General features: G+C 43.3%; 2 protein-coding genes across 3 annotated transcripts in view; one reads left to right on the top strand and one right to left on the bottom strand.

The window, feature by feature from the left end:
- Positions 1–454: 454 nt before the first annotated feature.
- Positions 455–1,967, bottom strand: c6h11orf96 (chromosome 6 C11orf96 homolog). Its single transcript, XM_088298915.1, has one exon. It carries the CDS (start codon positions 1,812–1,814, stop codon positions 1,431–1,433), a length of 384 nt encoding a protein of 127 aa, XP_088155041.1. The 5' UTR covers positions 1,815–1,967; the 3' UTR covers positions 455–1,430.
- An 11,576-nt stretch (positions 1,968–13,543) lies between these two features.
- The window catches only part of rgma (repulsive guidance molecule BMP co-receptor a), a 50,237-nt gene continuing 43,755 nt past the window's right edge, over positions 13,544–20,025 (top strand). Inside the window, exons 1-2 of one of the 2 annotated variants that reach the window (XM_088298908.1) lie at positions 13,544–13,975; positions 15,274–15,572. The gene's annotated coding sequence lies outside the window, so the exon portion shown is untranslated. Of the gene's footprint in view, positions 13,976–14,677; positions 15,180–15,273; positions 15,573–20,025 lie in introns of those variants that run through there. The other variant, XM_088298909.1, reaches the window with a different exon arrangement.

The following is a 20,025-nucleotide window of genomic DNA, read 5'->3' on the forward strand; positions in this document are numbered from 1 at the left end:
CCAAGACGGACCTTTCGAGAGAAACTCGGTCATCCAACACTCAATCAGTAGTGCGTAAGTGTGTTTCTGTATATTATTTTTCCAGCTGTGGTGTCATCAATGTTGGCAATATGAGGCGGGTTGTTTCAAGTCGGACTTCACTGAAGGCCTGCGTGTGAAATGCACGGCCCGCCACGGCCATCACACAATGTTCTAAGAGTTAAACTGGGTCAAACATATTTTTCCTTTTTTTTATGTCAGACTGCAATGTTCCATTTATCACGGCATAACACTGACACGATACAGAATAAGTAATGCGTACATTTGATCATTTTTTGGTCACCATCTATGCCAGTGACGTTTAGTGACTGTCAGAACAATTAAAAGCTCAATGTTGAGATGTAGAATGTGATTCGGCCAAGAAAGATTGATAGATTTACACGTTTCCACACGTGTACTTCCATGACTCAAGAAACAATTCTTGAAAATATTTATTCAAATACTTATGACAAAACATTTCATATCAAGTATATTCAATAGAAAGCACAGTGGAAAAGTTTACAGTTACTTTTGAAAGTCGAGGCGACTTCACAAGTCAGAAGTGCGGGAAAAGTCCACATTTGGTTATGAGCAAAAGAGAATAAATAAACGTGTTCTTTTTCTTCCTACATTTTCATTCACGGCCAGGAGCGTGAATTCGCTTGAGTGACGAACCAGGCCGCTGTGTCGCTTCGTCATGCTATTTACAACATTGGTGGTTTGTTCTAGAAGTAGAAAAATCAATACAAAAAAAAAATTGTAGTGTGCCCTTAAAAAAAAAAAAAAGAGCCCAATGTACCATCTTTCATGTCGACAGTAGAAAATGAATATGTTTTGAAAACATACAGTTTAGCAAAGTTTATACAATCTTTGTTGGAAGTATGCTATTTAGGTTTCTGTGTATGTGACGACCCACTGCACTTGACGATGGAAAAAAAAAAAAAAAAAAAAAGACCTCCCATGGATTCAACGAAAATTCATTGCACATAAAAAAATTGCTCGAAAATGTTTGGAGAGAAACATTGTAAATGGTTAAATAGAATTGTTAGATACAACTGAACTGGACGAAACCGCATGAAAAACAGAAAGTTGAGGAAACTGTCACATGATGCACTTTCAATCAGAGATTCTTTAGCGCTCCACAAGAGGGCGCCTGCGTAGCGCACTTTGACAGCAACAAATGGACGGTGGCCTGAAAGCCGTTCTACGTTGTAATGCAAAGAAACTTAAACAGCATACATCGGGGCACACGTTGAAAACAGCGCCACCTGCTGCTAAGCCGCTTGATACGTCGGCGCGCTGTAGTTGATGTGTTAGTGGAGATTAAAAGCAGACTTTGCCGCACTTTTGGGTCACTTCAACCGCGCTCCATCAGGAAGAACCACGAGGCTTGTTGACCTCGCTCGCTCGCTTCACTGTGCCGAGTCCGAGTCACTGGAGTCCATGCTGGCCCGCGTGGGCGACGGGGCGCTCTGATGGCGGGCGCCCGGCGAGCAGTGCAGGGTCTGGGTGCTCCTCCTCAGGTTCTCCAGCGACTGCAGGAAGGAGCGGCGCGCCCTCTCCTCCTCCAGAGGCGACGAGCCCTCCTCCTCCACCACTTCGGCGATCTCGGCGAAGGTGACCGGCTGGGTTTTGAAGCGGGCCTCGCGGGGTCGCCGGGAGCGGTTCTTGCCTCTGGACGGGCCCTTGGGGACGGGGAGCTGTTGCGGGAACTCCTCCATGGCCGAGGCCATCAGGTGGGCCGGGAGGACGTGGAAGCCGGACGCCTCCGTCAGCATGGGACGCACGGCAGCCATTGGTGAGGTGCGAATACGTGAGCAAACTTTGGACTTTCCTCGGGGCTCTTTTTCCTCAGAAGCAGAAAACGAAAGCAGGCACTCTACTTTGAAAGTCTCGAAAGTCCAGCGCCGAGAAAGTCGACACAAGTCAGCCTGGAGTGGCTCGAATGCTCTGGCTTGTTTTCCTTCCCTTAGCTGCAGCTCGCTCTTTTATAACACATCAGCCCGCCCCGTTCCTCTCTCGCACTCCATATTTGCCGCTGGTCCGGTCCAACCCACGTCCACCTCCCTTCCTTTGCCGTCATGGTTCCGCCTCATTCAGTCACCCCCCTCAAAATAACAGTGGCGGGATGTAATGAAGTCCAACCATTTCATCATTGAACTTAAGCAATTTTTTTCCAATTATGTTGACCTTTTATTATATTTGTGTCAATTCATACACATGGCGGCTGAATGTGCGTCACTCAAGCAAAGACACAAAAAAAAAAAAACGGCAAACCACATTCAGAAAGCAAAGCAGAAAAAAACCAAGCCGCATACCAAAAATGACGACACAACATCAACAAAACACTTTTAACATTTAAAAGTAAAGAAATTAAAAAAAAAAAAAAATCCTGAAATAACTAAAAGACTGCGAAATTGATTTGAAAACGCTTAAAAGACCTCAACCAAAGCTATGGCCATAAAGGAAAAAAAAAGGAAACCTTTTCAACGTGAATTTAAAAGCATTTAAAGTCTGGGCTGACTTTGCGTTTGTCGGCAGCACCACAGCAAAAAAAAAAAACGCTTCACCGTGTTTGCTTTGAAACGTGGGCTCCACAAATTGACTTCAGTTTGCTGACCGCAGCGTTTTGAATGAGCTGGCTGATGTGCTTTGAGTGAGTCCCATCGTGATAATCAAGTCTACTGGAGATAAAAGCCTGGAAACATTCCTCCTCGTCTGTTTGCAGCGAGTAACGACGAAGTGCGTTTAAGACACTTCAACATTTCAAAAGAAGATAATTTTGAGTTGAAATTGCAATCGCGTGACGTTGTGGACCTGCAACAAGCCTAGCCTGCCATGCCAAATAAGGCCATAAGTAGATTTTCATTTACCCCCCCCCCCCCTGCTCCAATGATGAAAATTGTCGAGCGGACGAAGAATGAGAGTCACTCGCACTGAGGTGAGATTCAACGGCTGACCTCACGCTCCGTCACGGCCTTTGGGAATGACGTGATGGCTTTAGATCGGCGGTAACGCAAGCATAGGATGACAGTGTGGAGCATCTTGTCTCACACACACACACACACGCACACACCCCTCTTTAGTTGCAAGTCACACTGTCGCGCGCTTTCCTTCTATTTTAAGTCCATCCAAGGTTGCAGCAGTTGCCAAATCATGTGACATCACATGACATTTTTGAGCGTGCTTATCATTTGCAATCTTGAAGTGCGCCACTCCAAAAAAAAAAAAAGCAATCAATCAATTTTGTTTACCCTGACTCACAATACTATTTTTTTCCCAAGACCCGCAAATTAGAACCAAAACCATGCTCATATCTGAAATGGTCTTACCCTGACAATGTAAAGTAAGACAAAATATGAATGTCATTTAAAGGACGGAAAATAATACGTCATGATATTTCAATGGACATGATCCTGCTCATTATGATTAGGACGCCCTTTAGCCACCAGGGGGCAGTACAAACAACACGTATGTCAATTTGCTGATGAAAACCATCTCTAAGCTGCAATAAAATCAGTTGTGGACTACAGTGTGAGTTCAACACCGACTTGGATCAATCCCCGTCATAATAGCATCATTTACGACACCACGGCTGGAGAAATAATGAACAGAAACACTGCATGAGTATTGGACGACCAAGCTTCTCTTGAAGTGTCCGTCTAGAAAATGGCCTCGCAAGTGCATCTGCAATTAAATCCACACTTTTCCCTCCTTCAGCCATTGTTATTTAAAAAAAAACAAGAATATATTTTGGATTTTCAAACGGTCGCCAGCTACGACTTTCTGTCGTGTTGACTCCACACAGCACGGCCCCCTCACGACTGAGTAGCCAATCACAAAACACGTTCATCACCTTTAGCGTAAGGCCAGCGAGAAGGCCTTACTGTCATCAAGTCGGGATCTGATTGGCTATCGCAACCGTCTATCAACTGTAAAAGCCCCCTTGAGACACCGAACAGACTCTCGCACGATTGTATCTGAAAGCCTCGAACGAATAATCCGTGCTACTGCGATCATGAAATCAGCCCGGCAACATGAGCGAGCTGAATTCTGATTGGATAAAAACTCTCAACTAAAAATACAACACTAGGAAATAATATGACATCAATGTGAAGAATATGGTCGTGATTTCTTAATTATGTTCGGCCAGCAGAGAAGACTTTGAAGGCCTTGACGGCCCACCACTGTGCAGACCTTCGCTCAGTGTTGAGTAGTCGTGTGCTCGTTATGCTGGTTATGAAATAAGGGCATTCAAAGGTTTAAGAGTGCAAGTGATAGATGTCCTCACTTGATGCTATGTGCATGCATGTGTGTGTATACATGCCACAGTGTCAAATTACAGTGCCAGGACACATTTACACAGCGCACAATATCAGCATGGACTGCACACTGGTGCAAGCTAAATACAGGAAGCAAATCCACAGAAAAGGAAGGCACGTATGTGGCGCGTTCGTTTGTTTCGGGTTTTTGTTTTTTTGTCGTAATCCAGCTCACGCCAGCCTTGAGAAAAGCTTCGATGGAGGTTTGCTGGGGCGCAAGGTGAGGAGCGCAGTGCAAGCTACATTCCCCACAGCGGAGCACAATGTACCCAGCATGCAGGGGACGCCTCGGTCGCCACGGTAACCAAAATGTCAAGAGGAGGGCGAGTAGAAGCAAAAGGGGTGGGAGGGGACCCAAGAAAGGAAGTCACAAATCTTCGCTGCGCACTAATTACTGTTGACATATTTCATCACAGCATGGTGAATATGTTCAGGGTTCCAATCTTGGCCTTTTGGACCTTTTTGGGTCATTTTCCTATTTTCTTTTTGTTTAAAAAAAAACATGCGTGTGTTCACACACACACACACACACACACACACACACACGGATGCCTTTTTACTCTGATTAATGTGCAATGCCACAAAAAATAAATAAAATAAGTGACGCCAGCGAGTTCTAGTTAGCCCCAAGGACAAGATGAGAAAACCTGGTCCGTTCTAAAAATAGCTCACCCAAGACATTCTAAGAAGTGTTCACACACCAAAGGCTATTCACAACAAATGAATTCATCAATGATATCAATGTTTGAAACACGGTTAAATACGCATGCAAATACACAAAAAGCGACAAAATGAATACAAAAAAATATGACCGCACTCTCAATAATGTTTGCGTCAGTCAGACACCACATATTTCTCATCTTGGAATTGTGGGACGTGTGCAAAACAACTTTTACGGTTGCTTGCCAATCAATGAGTCAAGTCCGATGAGAACTTTGTTTGAACAATTCAACAAACAAACTTTCCCTCAGCCTCCCCGTGGCCTGATGACGTGTCACATTAGCGAGTGGCAGGTGCTGAGCCTTCGCCCGGCAGAGGATGGCTCTCCGAAGCACTGGCTGAGGTCACGTCGCCCCCCGTTATTCCAAAATTAGCAAAAAAGTGGGGGTCTTCTTCCCTGAATAGGTCGTTAAAAATTGCAGGACCGGTAACCTCCATAAAATTTAAAATCCATGAACAAAATAATAAACAGAACAACATCCCGAGCAGGTTTGACCGGAAGAAAATGTTTAGTTAAAGAAGGGTCCCGGGTTTGTCTCGTGGGCCATCGTGCACGTTTAACCCTTCCATACTATTCGAGTCAAATTTGAACCGTTTTGACAGCATTTTTCTTTTCATTTGATGACATTTAATCGGTGGCGAGCGGTCAAGGCCGTCGAGGCCTTCTCTGCTGGCCTAACATCATCAAGAAATCGCGACCATATTCTTCACATTGATGTCATATTATTTCCTAGTGTTGCATTTTTCGGTGAGAGTTTTTATCCAATCAGAATTCAACGAGTTTGTGTTGCCAGGCAGATTTTATAATACCAGTAGCATGCACTATTTGTCCGCTAACTAATCTTGAAATCAATTTCTCAGTAAGGTTTTAAAGTCATTTTAGAAAGCAGCTTTTTTACCTCTTTGCTTTACTTTTAAATACTGGAAATGTTTTTTAAAGCCTTTTGTTAGTGTGTTTAAGTTTCATTTGCTATTAATACAGTTTGCATGCTCCTCGTGGGAACTGATAAAATAAAAAAAAATAAATAAAAAAACCATGACGGAAACAGAAACCTTATCCACGCTGGAGTATGTTGTTGGTCGTCCTGCAGCGTTAATGGGGATGCCATCCCACCCTGTGACATCTCCACTTGCGCAACAGATGGCAAAACACTCAACGGGGCACACGGCGACGTTCCCGGATTGAAAGCTAATTGTGATCCCGACGGGGGCGCAGAGAGGAGCTCCCGTAAATTGCGGCTCGTCCGGTTCTGCGCGGCAGCTGGTGGGCTTTTGGAAAGACGTTTTGGCAGCCGGGACCCTTGCTTGATCTTTTTTTTTCCAAACACAACTCCAATTGTTGACATATCAACGTGGATCGCGGCTGTTGCCAGAAGGATTTGGTGACTGTCTTGCTCAGAATCATCCATCCAGCCGAGCGTTTTCTATGACGGGAGCTGGAGCTGAGGCCAGCTGACTTTACGACTGTTCACTCACCGAGTGCGATGCTGAGGGGGGCCCGTGTGACCCTGGGGAACATGCTTTATTTTCCCGCTGTACTATAATAAAGTGTAATTGCACATCCACTCCAGTAGTTGGCAGTGGCGCTCTCCTTGCTCATTGTGCGCAGCAAGTATCAACTCGACTGTGTAGGTTTGTTTTGCAATGAAAATGTGATTATTTAGACTTGCGGCGGAGAGTGGGTGGTGGTGTGGGTGGGCGCGAATTGTTTCATTTTGATAGTGGGGGCGTAACAGAAAATAATTGAGAAGCACTGAATTAATCGGACTTATAAGATGTACAACTCACTTGCAAAATTAAATAAAGAAATACAATTATTTTTCTGAGTATGGAGGTAAAAAGAAACTGAAATAATGTGATTGCAGATTTGCGCACACCCTCCATTCGTATAACTTGGATGGCTTATGTTGTTCTTTCATTGATGAGCAGTGTTGAGTTTGCAGCAAGCAAACCTTTCGGAAATTCTGGCAGCAAAGTTCAACCTTGGTCTCATCGGACCATGACACAAAATGTGACATTTGAACAGGGGCGTGTCGACTTTTGATATGCTTTATATACGTCAGTGGTTCTCAATTATTTTCTGCTACGCCCCCCCCCAGCAAGAAGAAAAAAATTCGAGAGTAACTTTTACCTTTTACTTCCATTTCGTTTTATAGGAGTGTGATTGGTAAAATGCACTTGGATCAAATATGGAGAGTTTAGGCCTGTGCTACATAGTCAAGCCCTTGTTCCCCCCCCCCACCCCCACCCCTCAAAAAAAAAAAAGAGAAATAAATAAATTGGCTTGGACACACCACGTTGGGTTCAGAGTTCGCATAGAGAAACACAAAACAGGTCAAAGTCAAAAGGTAAGCAGAGCTGCATTGAGTTTTTTCGGACAGATTAGCATTAGTGGGCGGCGGGTAGGGAGGGGGAATTTGCGGATGGTGATGAGTCAATACGCCACGTCCACACACAACGTGTATCAAGTTACAGCGGTCCCTTGACTGACAAGTTTTGGGAAGATTTTAGCCGTCGCTCTGCAACGTTTGGGACAACTGTTTCGAAAGGAGGAAAAAAAAAAAAAAAGAAGCATGTCTCTTGGAAGGCAGTGTTGAAAAACCAAACCTTGTCAAATGTCACCCTGAGACTGCAAAACAAACAAATGAGTTGGCAAAAAGAATGGAGACGAGCTGATGCCACACACACACACGCACACACACCCCCACATACACACACACACACACACGAGAGACGTGAATATCAACATTAAAAAAAAACAAAAACACAAATTCTCCTGTCATGGAAATTAAATGGCACTAAAACATCATCTTTGCTACCACAAACTGGATGGAAGGTCGGAAAAAGTGGTGGCTTGATATCAGACGAATGCATGGAAATACCATTTATCTGCTCCAGTCCCCATAAATCAGGAGTACCAAACTCAAATACACCGTGAGACAAAAAGTAAAACTTGAACAAAGTCGTGGGCTGGCATTTAATTTTTTATAAACAAAATAAATACAGATTTCTTTTTCTTGAAAAATTTTATTATAAGTGGTTTTATTAACGCAAATATAATTTTTCTTTTTTTTTAATTACTATTGTCATATAGAATATGAAATGGTATGGTAGTCATTTGGTACAGCCTCGTGGACCAAATTTAATTACATTGCGGGCCAAATTTGGCTTGCGGGCCAGAGTTTGACACCTACGCCATAAATAAAGCAACAAAAAGTTTTTTTTCCATGAACTAGAACTCCTTTGAACCTTGGTGACCCCTGCTCTACATGAAGACAGTCTCAGCTCCTCAGTGCGGCACTAATAATGGTCATTCTTTACAGAGGATAAAGAATATACACGTGTTTGTAACGCTAAAAAGTCTGACTGCATGTGTCATTCCATTTTTTGTTTTCAAATATGTGTTGCTAAAACGCGACACAAACAAGTCTCTCACCCCAATCCTTTTTGCTCACAGTACAAAGGCGTCGCAAAACCACTGAAATACGCAGTGGTGACTTATCAACTCCAGCGGGTGACCCAGGTGTCTTTTGTAAGCCCCGATTGATGGAACGCGTGGCCCCGCCCACTCTTGGCCAGACGTCAGGCCAGAGCTTTTGTGGCGGCGCCGGGGGAGGCGGACCATAAAACACCCGTGACCTTCAGCATTTTTCACTTTTGGACGCCGGCAAAGTGCAACGCTCTTCATTCCCACTCGCGCTTGCTTTAATATTAAACACAATCATTTGTGGCAGCGCTGGGTGTAAATCTGAGGTCTGTGGGGGTCCGCACTGGTCAGGGAAATGAAATGCCACCTTGTGTTTCACATTCCAAATGAATTGGTTGTTTTATGGAACCATTAGAACTCAATCAAGCCTGAAAAATGCAAAAAAAATATATATACACTGAGAATCCGAACGTGATACATTTATGGCATTTCCATCCAATTTTACGGAGAAACTTGTTGCTGGGTGGTCTCGAAACGTTGCCGATCTGAGTTGATCATCAGCCCCGAGAACAACAAACCTGATTCAGTATCCATTTTAAGAGAACGCCATCATTCAAAGTTGTGTCTTTCTCCCACCAGGCAGTCTTTTAAAAGTTCGTCTCGTCGACTGGGAACAAGCGGGAAGTCTTCCAAGAACGAGTTCTCCACCTCTGGGTGTACTTTGGCCAGCCAGAACACGAAGAAAGCCAAACAAAATTAGCCCTCACGTTTTTACTGCCCCCATTCCAGTCCTCTTAAGATAATACTTCTAAATATTTACCGCGGTTTATCAACGTGCCAGTTTCTCCATAAAAAGACTCCGTCACAAGAGAAAAGTCAGCTCACATTCAACACTCGGAGCAATGTTGGGGAAAAAAAACGAGTGAGCGTTTTGGAGAAGTTTGCACAAAAGCCGAGCGGGGTCAACGATGGACAGCGGCTGAAGATTTAAATGTTTTCCACTCGAGTTCCTCTTTTAGTGAGAAGTCACCGCGTTATGCAACCTGCCTGCGCAATGACGGCTGACAAAAAGGCTTCATTACCGCAATATTTTTTTTTGCGTGGTCCTTCCGAACGAAGACCGCGACAGCTGAAAAACAATCAAGATCGTCATAATTGTCATATTTGATTGACGCGGCCACTGAGATATTCTTTTAACAAGTACGTTTCAATCAGTTTCTCTAAACACATTTGGGAGGCTCATTAAAAAAAAAAAAAACTTTTGAACATTTTGAGATTTTTTCATTTACTGCGTTTCCGCTAGGTCTTCATTCATAAACATTTTGAAATATGTTAAAATATAACATCTGATTATTGTGATTATTATATTTATTATTTTAATGACAACCTGATCTGCGACAGCAAAAAATGAGGACAGATTTGTAATTACTGCAAAAAATAAATTAGCCAGATAACTTTACTTGCGCCTCTGATTAGAAAAAAAATCCAATCTTACAATATGTTGACCACTGTAATATAAATAAATAATTCTCTCATCGGAGTGATTATCAAATTGTGCTGGTGCACGGGCTCCCTCTAGCGGTATGCAAAATAATTACTCCCCAAGTACAGTTCAATTGGATTGACTTTTGAAGTTCATTATATTTTCATTTAATCCTTAACAAGTACTTGCCTTTATATAGGTAGAATGTGTTTTATCTAACTTTTTAATTGAATATTTATTAAAGTACACTATATTATATTTTTATTTGCCCGTGTTTTAAGAAAATATGGTGTTAAAGGTATTGCAAATAAAAAAAAAAACATTCCATTAAAGATTAAATAATATTTCGTCTAACTTTAAGCAAAACTATCTCACCGCACACTCCCAAATTCTGACCACTACTACTAGTACTACTACTACTACTACTACTACGAACAATAATAATAAAATAATTATAATAACAATAATAATAATAGCACATATATAAATGATAATGCAAAAAAATTCTTTGAAAGAATAATAAATGTGACGATGAAAATGACAAGTACCCTGATTGCACAACTGACAGCATTGTATTTTTTTTTAATCAGTAGGAGTACGTATTCCATTAACACAGACTAGGTTGGCACCATTTTAACACAAAAACAATTTAAAAAATGTTATTATTATTATTATTATATTATTATTATTATATTATTACTTTTGTGCAGACAGCCATTTAGCGTCTGTCAAAGACATAAACCTCTCTCTCTCTCTGTCTGTTAAATATACCATTCTTAGGGCAGAGGAGTGAAAAGATTCATGATGCGCCCGAAGCCGCACATCTTGAAGACGTTTGTACCGTTGCGCAGCTTTTTTCAAGCAGCTTTCGACACTCATCTCGGCGGCACTAGACGCTACTTGCTACATGCTAGGCTGTGGGCGTTTCCTGTCTTCCGCCACCAGGGGGCAGTGTTGCCCCACGGAGCAGGTGGCTGCAACTGAGAACATTATTCATTGCTCAACTATGCGCTTCCCTGTTTCCAGAAGTCCTCCTTTGCAATTTTTTATGGTTGCATTAAATGATGACATTTTCATATTTCCAAAGTGCTAAAGGTCTACATGCTATGGTTGCATTGGTAAGTCCTCAAAGAGTGAATCCTCGTTCTGGTATCGGTCTGACAAAAAAGTACAATTATAAAATGCATCCCAGTTCTAATATTAGTGTGCACAGTTGTGCAATCACAACATCATTTCAGTTATTACTTTTTTTCTGCCACTTTTATTTTATCTTTTTAAAAATGAGCATATTTTCCGGACTGCAAGGCGCACCCGTAAATAAGCCGCAGCAACTCTTGGTGTCATTTTTTTTTTTTTTTTTTTTACATCACAAAAACCTGTAATTTGAACTGGGGGTGTGTAGACTTTTCTCTCAAGTACATGACTTGGATCCATTCTGTACTTTGACTTAAATATAATATGTAGGTAACACCCCCCCCCCCCCCCCCACCGCCTCCCCACTGTCGTGTTCAAAGGAAAGGCAACACAATGTATAATTTGCACTCATCGCTGTTGAAATGAGATCCAATGAAGACATTTGGTGCGTGAGTGAGACGAGACTGAGGCCCCGAGCGAGCGAGTTGTTAGGGGGAGGTGAGGGGTGGGGCCAGTTGCAGGGTGATCCAGGGTTTTGATTTCCTCGCCTACCGAGGGGGTTTTGGCAGACACAGGGTAATTTGTCGTGAAATTTCCAGCTCACTTTTGTTTTGCAGGTGGCTGAGAATGGAGGCAAGGCATGGCGGGGGAATGAGAGAAACCATTTGCTGCACATGTGTGTGCATGTGTGTGTGTGTGTGTGTGTGTGTGTGTGTTATGCAAGAACCTCACAGCTGCTAAGCATTCTCAGTATTTAGAAAGCCTTTTGAATTCTGTGGCCGCGATTGACGCGGAGATGGAAAAAAAATAAAATAAAGCATTACAATCTGTGTCAGAGGTCACGTAAGCAACATGAGGAGTCTGGCCCGAGTACATTTCAGTCTCGCAGACTTTGGAGTGGCTTTGATTGAAAAAAATAAAAAGAAAAATACAAAAGGCTTTTAATCCAAAGCCGAAGTGAGGATGGTCAAATCCAAGCCAGATGTTGCAAAGGCGCTCACTGAAACAACTCACAAGGTGTCAGCAGAAGAAGAAGAAACCAAGAGTCTTTTCTTTGTTGGGACTGCATTGATTGCGTCGTAAGTATCAACAAAAAAACAAAACGAAAGTGTAGTCCACTCGAGAGAAGAGAAATTGAGTGTAACAAAAGAGTGGTGGGGGAAGAGCCCGAATGAATTGGGCCCTCAAGTGTGTGCGTGTGACGCATGCCGCCCGAGAATGTGACGCTGGAGCTGTCACGTTACAGCAGAGGCGTCTCTTTATCCTCCCGTTGCAATTGTGCAGCACCTGTTTTGCATTCCAACAAGAGCTGGCCGCTGGCCGCTGGCCGCTGGCCGGCCGGGGGCGGGGCTTCACTCCAACCCATATGCTTCTGCTTTCCAACCAGCCGGGCGGGCGACCCCTCTTTTGGCTCACGAAAATTGACCTTTAAGTAGAATTGTCTCATTGTCCTATTTCAATTGTGTGTGGTTTTTTTTTTGGAGGGGGGGGTGGGCTTAACGGCTCGTCACAGAGTAGACACACACACACACGCACACACACACACACACACAAAAACAAGTCACAGCAGACGAAACTGGTTGCAAGTGGACATGTTGACAAAATGTTCCCAAACATTCACCTAAAATATTCAAAACGGTTCGACATTTACGGAAATATGTTCTTAACATTTGGTCAAAAACAGGAATAGAACGATTCTCTCCATTCGATTTTTCATTTAAAAAAATTTTTTTTTTTTTTTTAAATCGCTGCCGTGGTTGGCTCGGTGATGAATTTCTAAAATTCAAAACGCATCAAAACTTTCAAACATTTAAATGCACAAGCAAGCATTTTTGCGGCTGTCGATAGCGTGACATTTTCCGCAGATTTTTTTCTCCTCGAGCACCGGTGTCAAACTCCGGCCCTCGGGCCAAATTCGGCCCCCAGTGGAATTATATTTGGCCCGCGAGGCTATACCAAATGACGACGATACCATTTTATGTTCTATATATTATAACATTGTATTATATAATTAAAACCACTTCAAATAAAAAAAAAATTCAATAAAAATCAGCATTTCTATTCTTTGTAAAAAATGGAACGCTGGCATGCGGCTTTGTTCAAGTTTTACTGTTCGGCCCACTGTGCATTTGAGTTTGACAGTCCTGTCAGGGAGGTTCACTTCATTTTTTTTTCCAAATTTCCTCACACGTGAATTTAAATGTTCTCACGAATCTTTGCGATACTCAACAATACTTGCGAGAACCGTCTGCCGTGCTTTTTGTGAGAGCGGGTTGACGAGTGAACACGGGGCAGGCTTGCGCTTTTGGGCGAGCCACCGTGGAAAAGTGCAAAGAAAGGAGCAAAGAATCCCGGGAGACAGGCATGTCTAAAGAGAGCATAATGGCTCGGACATGCGGCTCCAAATCACCGCGTGGGATTCGGCCCAGCACCTGCTCGCCACAAACGCGATGTCCCTCCTTGCGATCTTCCCCTTCAATACCTCATTGGACCTTCCACACCAACACTCTCCGCATCCTCTCAACGGCTGTCCAAAGTATTTCGCCGCCCGATCGCCAGCCTCCGCTCGTTTTTGGAATGATTGCCGTGAAATGGCTTTTTTTTTTTCTTTTCTTTCTGCTGCTTTTCTCCACCTGGGCCGTTTTTTGCAGCATGACGGCAAGAAGAACATTTGATCGGAGACGTGGAGCCGAGTAGGAAGCGGAGCTAGGCGTTGCCGGCTTATTTCTTGTGTCTCAGCCGGGAGTTATACGAAATTTCCAAGTAGGTAATGCTCCCCTCCGCATTGCCAGGTGAGCGTGACGGCAGGGATAAGCAACTGGAGGCCCGCGGGCTGCATGTGGCCCATGCACACTCTCTCCGCAGATTTGGGTGGGTTTATATGGCTCCCAAAAATTGGAGGTGACTCAATGACTTCCTCTGAGTAGCAACTTTCTAATTTTGAGGCGCAATTCTTTTTGCAGGGTAATCATCTCAGGGACCTGAGCAAGGATTTAACAATAAAAAATATGAAAACAATAAAAATAATCAATATGTGGTTTATATATATATATATATATTAGGGCTGTCAAAATTAAAGCATTAATCGAGTGATTAATCCAAAAAATTTTAACTCAGTTAACTTGGTTTGATTTACATATATACATATTTATATATATATATATATATATATTGTGGCCGGGCGGCACGGTGGCCGACTGGTTCGCACGATGGCCTCACAGTGAGAGACATCATCGGGCGTGGGTTCGATCCCGGCTCCGGCCATCCTGTGTGGAGTTTGCATGTTCTCCCCGTGCTTGCGTGGGTTTCCTCCGGGTACTCCGGTTTCCTCCCACATTCCTGAAACATGCACGACAGGTTGATTGGACATTCTAAATTGCCCCGAGGTATGAGTGTGAGCGCGGATGGTTGTTCGTCTCTGTGTGCCCTGCAATTGGCTGGCAACCCGTTCAGGGTGTCCCCCGCCTACTGCCCGAAGATAGCTGGGATAGGCTCCAGCACCCCCCCCCGCGACCCTAGTGAGGAGAAGCGGTACAGAAGATGGATGGATGATGGATGGATATTGTGGCCGGGTTTTGGAGGCAGCTATGGTCATCGCTGTGAACTCAAGCACATGACACCGAAAGATGCCCAATTTCCTGCCAGATGTGGCCGCGCAGCTGTTCTTGGAGGCGGATCTTTCGAAAGGATAGGGAACGCGATTCACGTTTGATGTTTCTCACATGTTCATGGAAAAGTTGCTCGCGAATGGGCCGAAAAATAAAGGACTTCAACGTATGAGCTACTTTGGCTAAATAGACTGCTCGCGGGATTGGCATCAGCGGAGCAAGAGTTGTCTTTAAAAAAAAAAAAAACCCAAAGAGCATTCTAGAATATTTTAAAGGTGTCAAAGAACTTAAAAGGGGAATCAACCGAAACGTTTTCTTGACAATAAAATGTTCTCTGCGCCTCCACTGCTCGAAACGAGGCGTTCTGATTCAGCAGAGGACGCCTGTGAAAATTCATATTCATCCAGATCATTTCATTGCCGGGGCATCGAATCGATTGACGAAGCGTTCAGCTCATCGCTCGTCAGGTGCATTTTACTGAGCCACATAATCAAGCGGCGTTGTGCTGTGTGTCAAACAGAGAGGTTTTTTAAATTGTATTTTTTTTTTCTTGCTCACCAGGCCTCATGATGATGGCAGGCCGCATAAAGAGAACGAGCAAGCACCCGGGAAGATTTGCATCCCTGAAATCTGTGCGACACGCCAGCGCCACACGCACATTTCCCGGCCTACGGGCTGCGGGCTGCCGATTGGACGTGAATCCTTCCGACGATGACGACATTGGAAGTCGGTTCTCACGACAAGCGAGTATACATTTGTTTTCATGAAAACCAAGACAACAACTCGTCGTCTCGGTTTCAGTCGCAGCAGCTCAAATGCGATCTCGCCGGGGCAGAGATGGATTTCGTGACCTTTGTCTTGTGAGTTTTCCCTTTTGGTTTTTATTTCTCTTTCTAAACGGAGGAACTGCACAGTTGCCACGTCGAAGCTACTACCGATACGAGATGCGAAGGTGGAAAATTGCCAAGTGGACTGTTACGGCGGGCGGTACGAGCGCTTAGGGCTCACACTTGACAATTTCAAATCGTGTCCGCGACCTTCCTGTGTGGGCCTTGCATGTGCACAACATGCTTGTGTGTGTGGGTGTGTTTTGTTTTGGGAATTTTGTTCCAACGGTATTTTGGCGTCCTTCTGAAACTTAATTCCTGGAAGAAAAATGTGACTTTAATCTGGAAAAAAAATATATAAATAACCAACGCTTCCTTTTTTTTTTTTAAATCCAGCTGTTGATCTCAAATAAAATCAAACCATTCTTGGGGAAAAAAAATGTCTTAATTGTCATCGTATAATTGGCATTCTTTTCTTGAGTTTCGTACTTCTAATATAATAAAATACTTCATATTCACAAAAATACGACTTTAATCTTATTTATTTGAAAACATAAAAAAACACAAACACCGTCTTCAAAAGTAAAGCTTAATATTGAGGGGGGGGCATTATTATTGCAAAACTACGCATTTCTTCCTGCTCCTAACTTTATTTTCATGTTGTAACTATTTTGATTTCAGTTTTATGTTCAATTTTGTCGCCATGTACTTGACGTGTTCTCTCTCTGTGAGTGTGCATGGAAGGCTTTTCAAAACGCATTCCAAAAACATGAGAAAGCACAATCAAACACTTCCATCTTAAAAAGTATTTAAAAAAAAAAAAAGAAAAGAAAAAAACCCAGCATGTTTAAATTTTTTTTTTTGGGGGGGGGGGGGGGGGCGATACTGTGAACAAAATGATCACAGTGGGGGTTGATTTTAAATGGACTCATTTCAATAGTGCCAAGGAAGGTCAATTAGTTTATTACAATAGGGCATTTTTAAAAAATATATTTTTCTATCTTATATATTCCACATATTACAAAAACGAATATAATCAAACAAACAAATCTTTCCGCCCTCCCAAAAATATAAACTAATAAAAACCCAAAACCCCCAAAAAGGCTGCTAAACATTCAAAATTTAGAATTAGAATTAGAAATCCCTTCATTGGCATTGTACTCAAGTGTGCAACGAGATTAGAGGGCTCCCCTCTCCAGTGCAATACAACAATAATACAGACAAATATATCAATTAGATGAATAAATAAGAGAGTGCAATGGAATTTAGTACTGAATAGGGTATATAAAAAACACATGACAATGCTGTTCTGCAAGGTAAGGGTGTTCTCGTGTGTCACTGAGAATTAAATAGTTGCCTCGAGAATAGACAATGACAAAAAAGAAGCACAAACATATTGATTTTATTGGCAAAAGCCTCTTGTTTGGAACACATCCAAACCCGAGGAGCCAGAGCAAAGCGTTAAATAACACTCCTGCCATACACACACACACACACGCACACGCACACGCACACGCAAAATGGTTACACTCAGACTAAAGTCGCCTCGTCATATAAGCCAAACCTCGTTCGGACTTCATTCGGCACCTCACAATTTTTGGGACTGCGTTTGTTTTTAAAAGCGTGGCTTTGTCACTATTCGATTCCGCCAACCGAAACATGAATGTGCGTTAAAGAGGTGTCGCGCTGTTAGCATCGCAGGCCGGGAAGCCATCTGGCTTTTGTTATGACGTCGTCGTAAACGGCTAAAGCAGTTAGCGGCTCGCCAGCCGCAATTGGAAACATGTTTCACATTTACAAAAGTCACATCGTACCACACTGTGGAGCACATGTTACAACAATAACGCCCCCGCCCCCTCAAAAAAATATATTTAACGGTTTCGTAATCGTTTTATGCCTGCAGAAAAAGGGACCATTACAACATATGAATGGAAAATCGTTAACGGAACAAAAAATGAGTATATATGAAGAGCAAATGTTTTTCTCGGCTCATTCCAAGAAGGAAGCGAATGGCATGTTACGCGAGACCTTGGCGCACACGTCCGTCAAGCGTCAAAGGATCAACTCTCGGCAAGTTTGGCTTTTTCTTTGGCTTTCGCCGACACTCGTTTCGAAAGGAGGCTCGGCCTCAGCAAGCGGCGAAAAAAGAAAAATGTGAAGAAGACTCATTTTGTCAAATTGGACACTTTCTGCTTTTGCATTTTGCCAACTTTCAAAGGATTTCGATTTGGATTGATTAGAAATCTATTGGTCTATAAGTCTAGAAAAAGTATTGAGTCACGTCCTATCCGATCTCCCTCGAATAATTAACAGGATGAAATATTTCAACTCAGTTATCCCAGTTTGATTGACTTCAAAAATGCTTTGCAAATATTTGACCACATTAGCCGCACATCTTTAGCACATCATCTCAGAACAAAACTCCCTGCTCAAGTTAACACTGGACCTTGCAAACCAACTCTGCTGGAGTGTGGCGCTTGTGGGCACTTTTGAGAAATGTTTATGAGAAAAATGCCAATAATAAAAGCTATTAGAGAACAGTCTTTGAATTCAATAGATTTCATTTTTGGTGATTTTGCATCAATTGCAAGATTTTATGCAAGTAAATATCTGTTACAAGCTTTGCATGAAATAGTAGTTGAAAAATGGGATTAATTGCGATGAATCATGGAATTTTTTGTGATGAATTAGTTAAAAAATGGATCACTTGAGGCGGCACGGTGGCCTAATGGTTAGCACGATGGCCTCACAGCGAGAGACAGCATCGGGCGTGGGTTTGACCCCGGCTCCGGCCATCCTGTGTGGAGTTTGCTTGTTCTCCCCGTGGCGGCGTGGCTTTTCTCCGGGTACTCCGGTTTCCTCCCACATTCCAAAAACATGCACGGCAGGTTGATTGGACACTCTAAATTGCCCCGAGGTATGAGTGTGAGCGCGGATGGTCGTTCGTCTCTGTGTGCCCTGCAATTGGCTGGCAACCCGTTCAGGGTGTCCCCCGCCTCCTGCCCGAAGATAGCTGGGATAGGCTCCAGCACCCACCAGGACCCTCGTCAGGACAAGCGGTACAGATAATGGATGGATGGATCACTTGACAGCACTATATATATATATATATATATATATATATATTATACATTGTTACCTCCCACGATTGTTAACATAAGATTGGTGTTAAATACCTTTTTTCGACGCGAAAATGGACCATAAAAAAAACTTAAGGAGAATTTCTGGCAACTTGAATGGTTGCTGGCAGCTAACGTGAGTCCATCCCATCTGACGTTGGGTAGGAGGGCTCACGTTGGACCAGTTATCAAAAAGAAAAGTGAAAGCAGCCCAACGACAAAATTACACTTGGGCTTTCAAATCAGTGCATCCATCAATCAATCGGTCCATGTATGCAACCGATTTTCGACGACGGCGACATGTTCCAAGACCGCATTGAATTGAATTCTTACACCCAGAACCACACTTGTGACCAGAACATCATCTCTCAATTCACCATTTGACGCCACTGACTTTGTTCGTGTGTCGATGTCGGTTTGTGTATGTCAGCGGGCAGGCTTGACGTATGATGAAAAAAAAAAATGAAAAAAATGCTTATTTTTGTGAGTGGCTGGCCCATTTTGAGGCAGCACTAAGTGAGCTGTCAAGGAGACTGTTTTTATTTGAGGAGATGGAAAGAGTTAGTCAGGGTTCACAGATGAAAATCTGAGCAGAATTTGAGTTGGCAGTTTGGCTTTAAACATGTTGCACTTCTATTTTTGTTAAGCTATTGTTGAGCTATTTTTGAACGTGCTGTTGGATTATCCCAGTTCTTCTCAATTATTTTCTCATTTTCTTCCCCCCAAGCAAGAAGAAAACAATAACTCTAAATAATATCATTTTCGTTGCAAAACAAACCAACACCGTAGAGTGAATACTCGCTGCGCACACGATGGCCAAGGAGAGCGCCACTGCCAACTAGTGGAGTGGAGGTGCAATTACACTTTATTGTAGTACGCCCCCCCGCTCCTCAGGGGGCCACGCCCACGATTTGAGAAGCCCTGGATTATCCCAACAAAAGGACGCGACACGAAGCGTGACGTGAAGACGACGTGGCGCCGCTCACCGTCACGTGTGTCGCATTGCACTCGCGTGACGTGTGCGACGTCCGTTTACGTCCGTGATGGCTCGCAATATGAGTTAGTTGAAAAACTCTGACAGTGGCTGTTTTCAAGTTTTTCCAGCCCCCAACTTGTTTTCAACCGGGCGCCAAATTGCGGCTGAGCTGGAATAGTTTGCGTTCGGTGGGGAAGTCAGAGGAGCTCGATGTGTGTGGCGGAGACTTCCATTTGGATTCATTTGCGCGTTATGAAAACGTCAAGTCGGCGGAGTGCAGCCGCTTCCGTCAACTTTTAAACGTTCGCTCACCCAGCGAGCTGAAAAAAAGCCTAAATGTGTCTTTCTGATGCAATCTTCTACTGGATGATGCTTTCGTTGCAACTGGCGT

Source organism: Idiotropiscis lumnitzeri, chromosome 6, assembly GCF_059441095.1.
Source record: "Idiotropiscis lumnitzeri isolate Australia: NSW breed Sydney's pygmy pipehorse chromosome 6, RoL_Ilum_1.0, whole genome shotgun sequence".
NCBI lineage: Eukaryota > Metazoa > Chordata > Actinopteri > Syngnathiformes > Syngnathidae > Idiotropiscis > Idiotropiscis lumnitzeri.

What these genes read in the sequence shown, in the direction of transcription:
- c6h11orf96 (XM_088298915.1), bottom strand. Translation starts at nt 1,814, where the DNA reads ATGGCTGCCGTGCGTCCCATGCTGACGGAGGCGTCCGGCTTCCACGTC.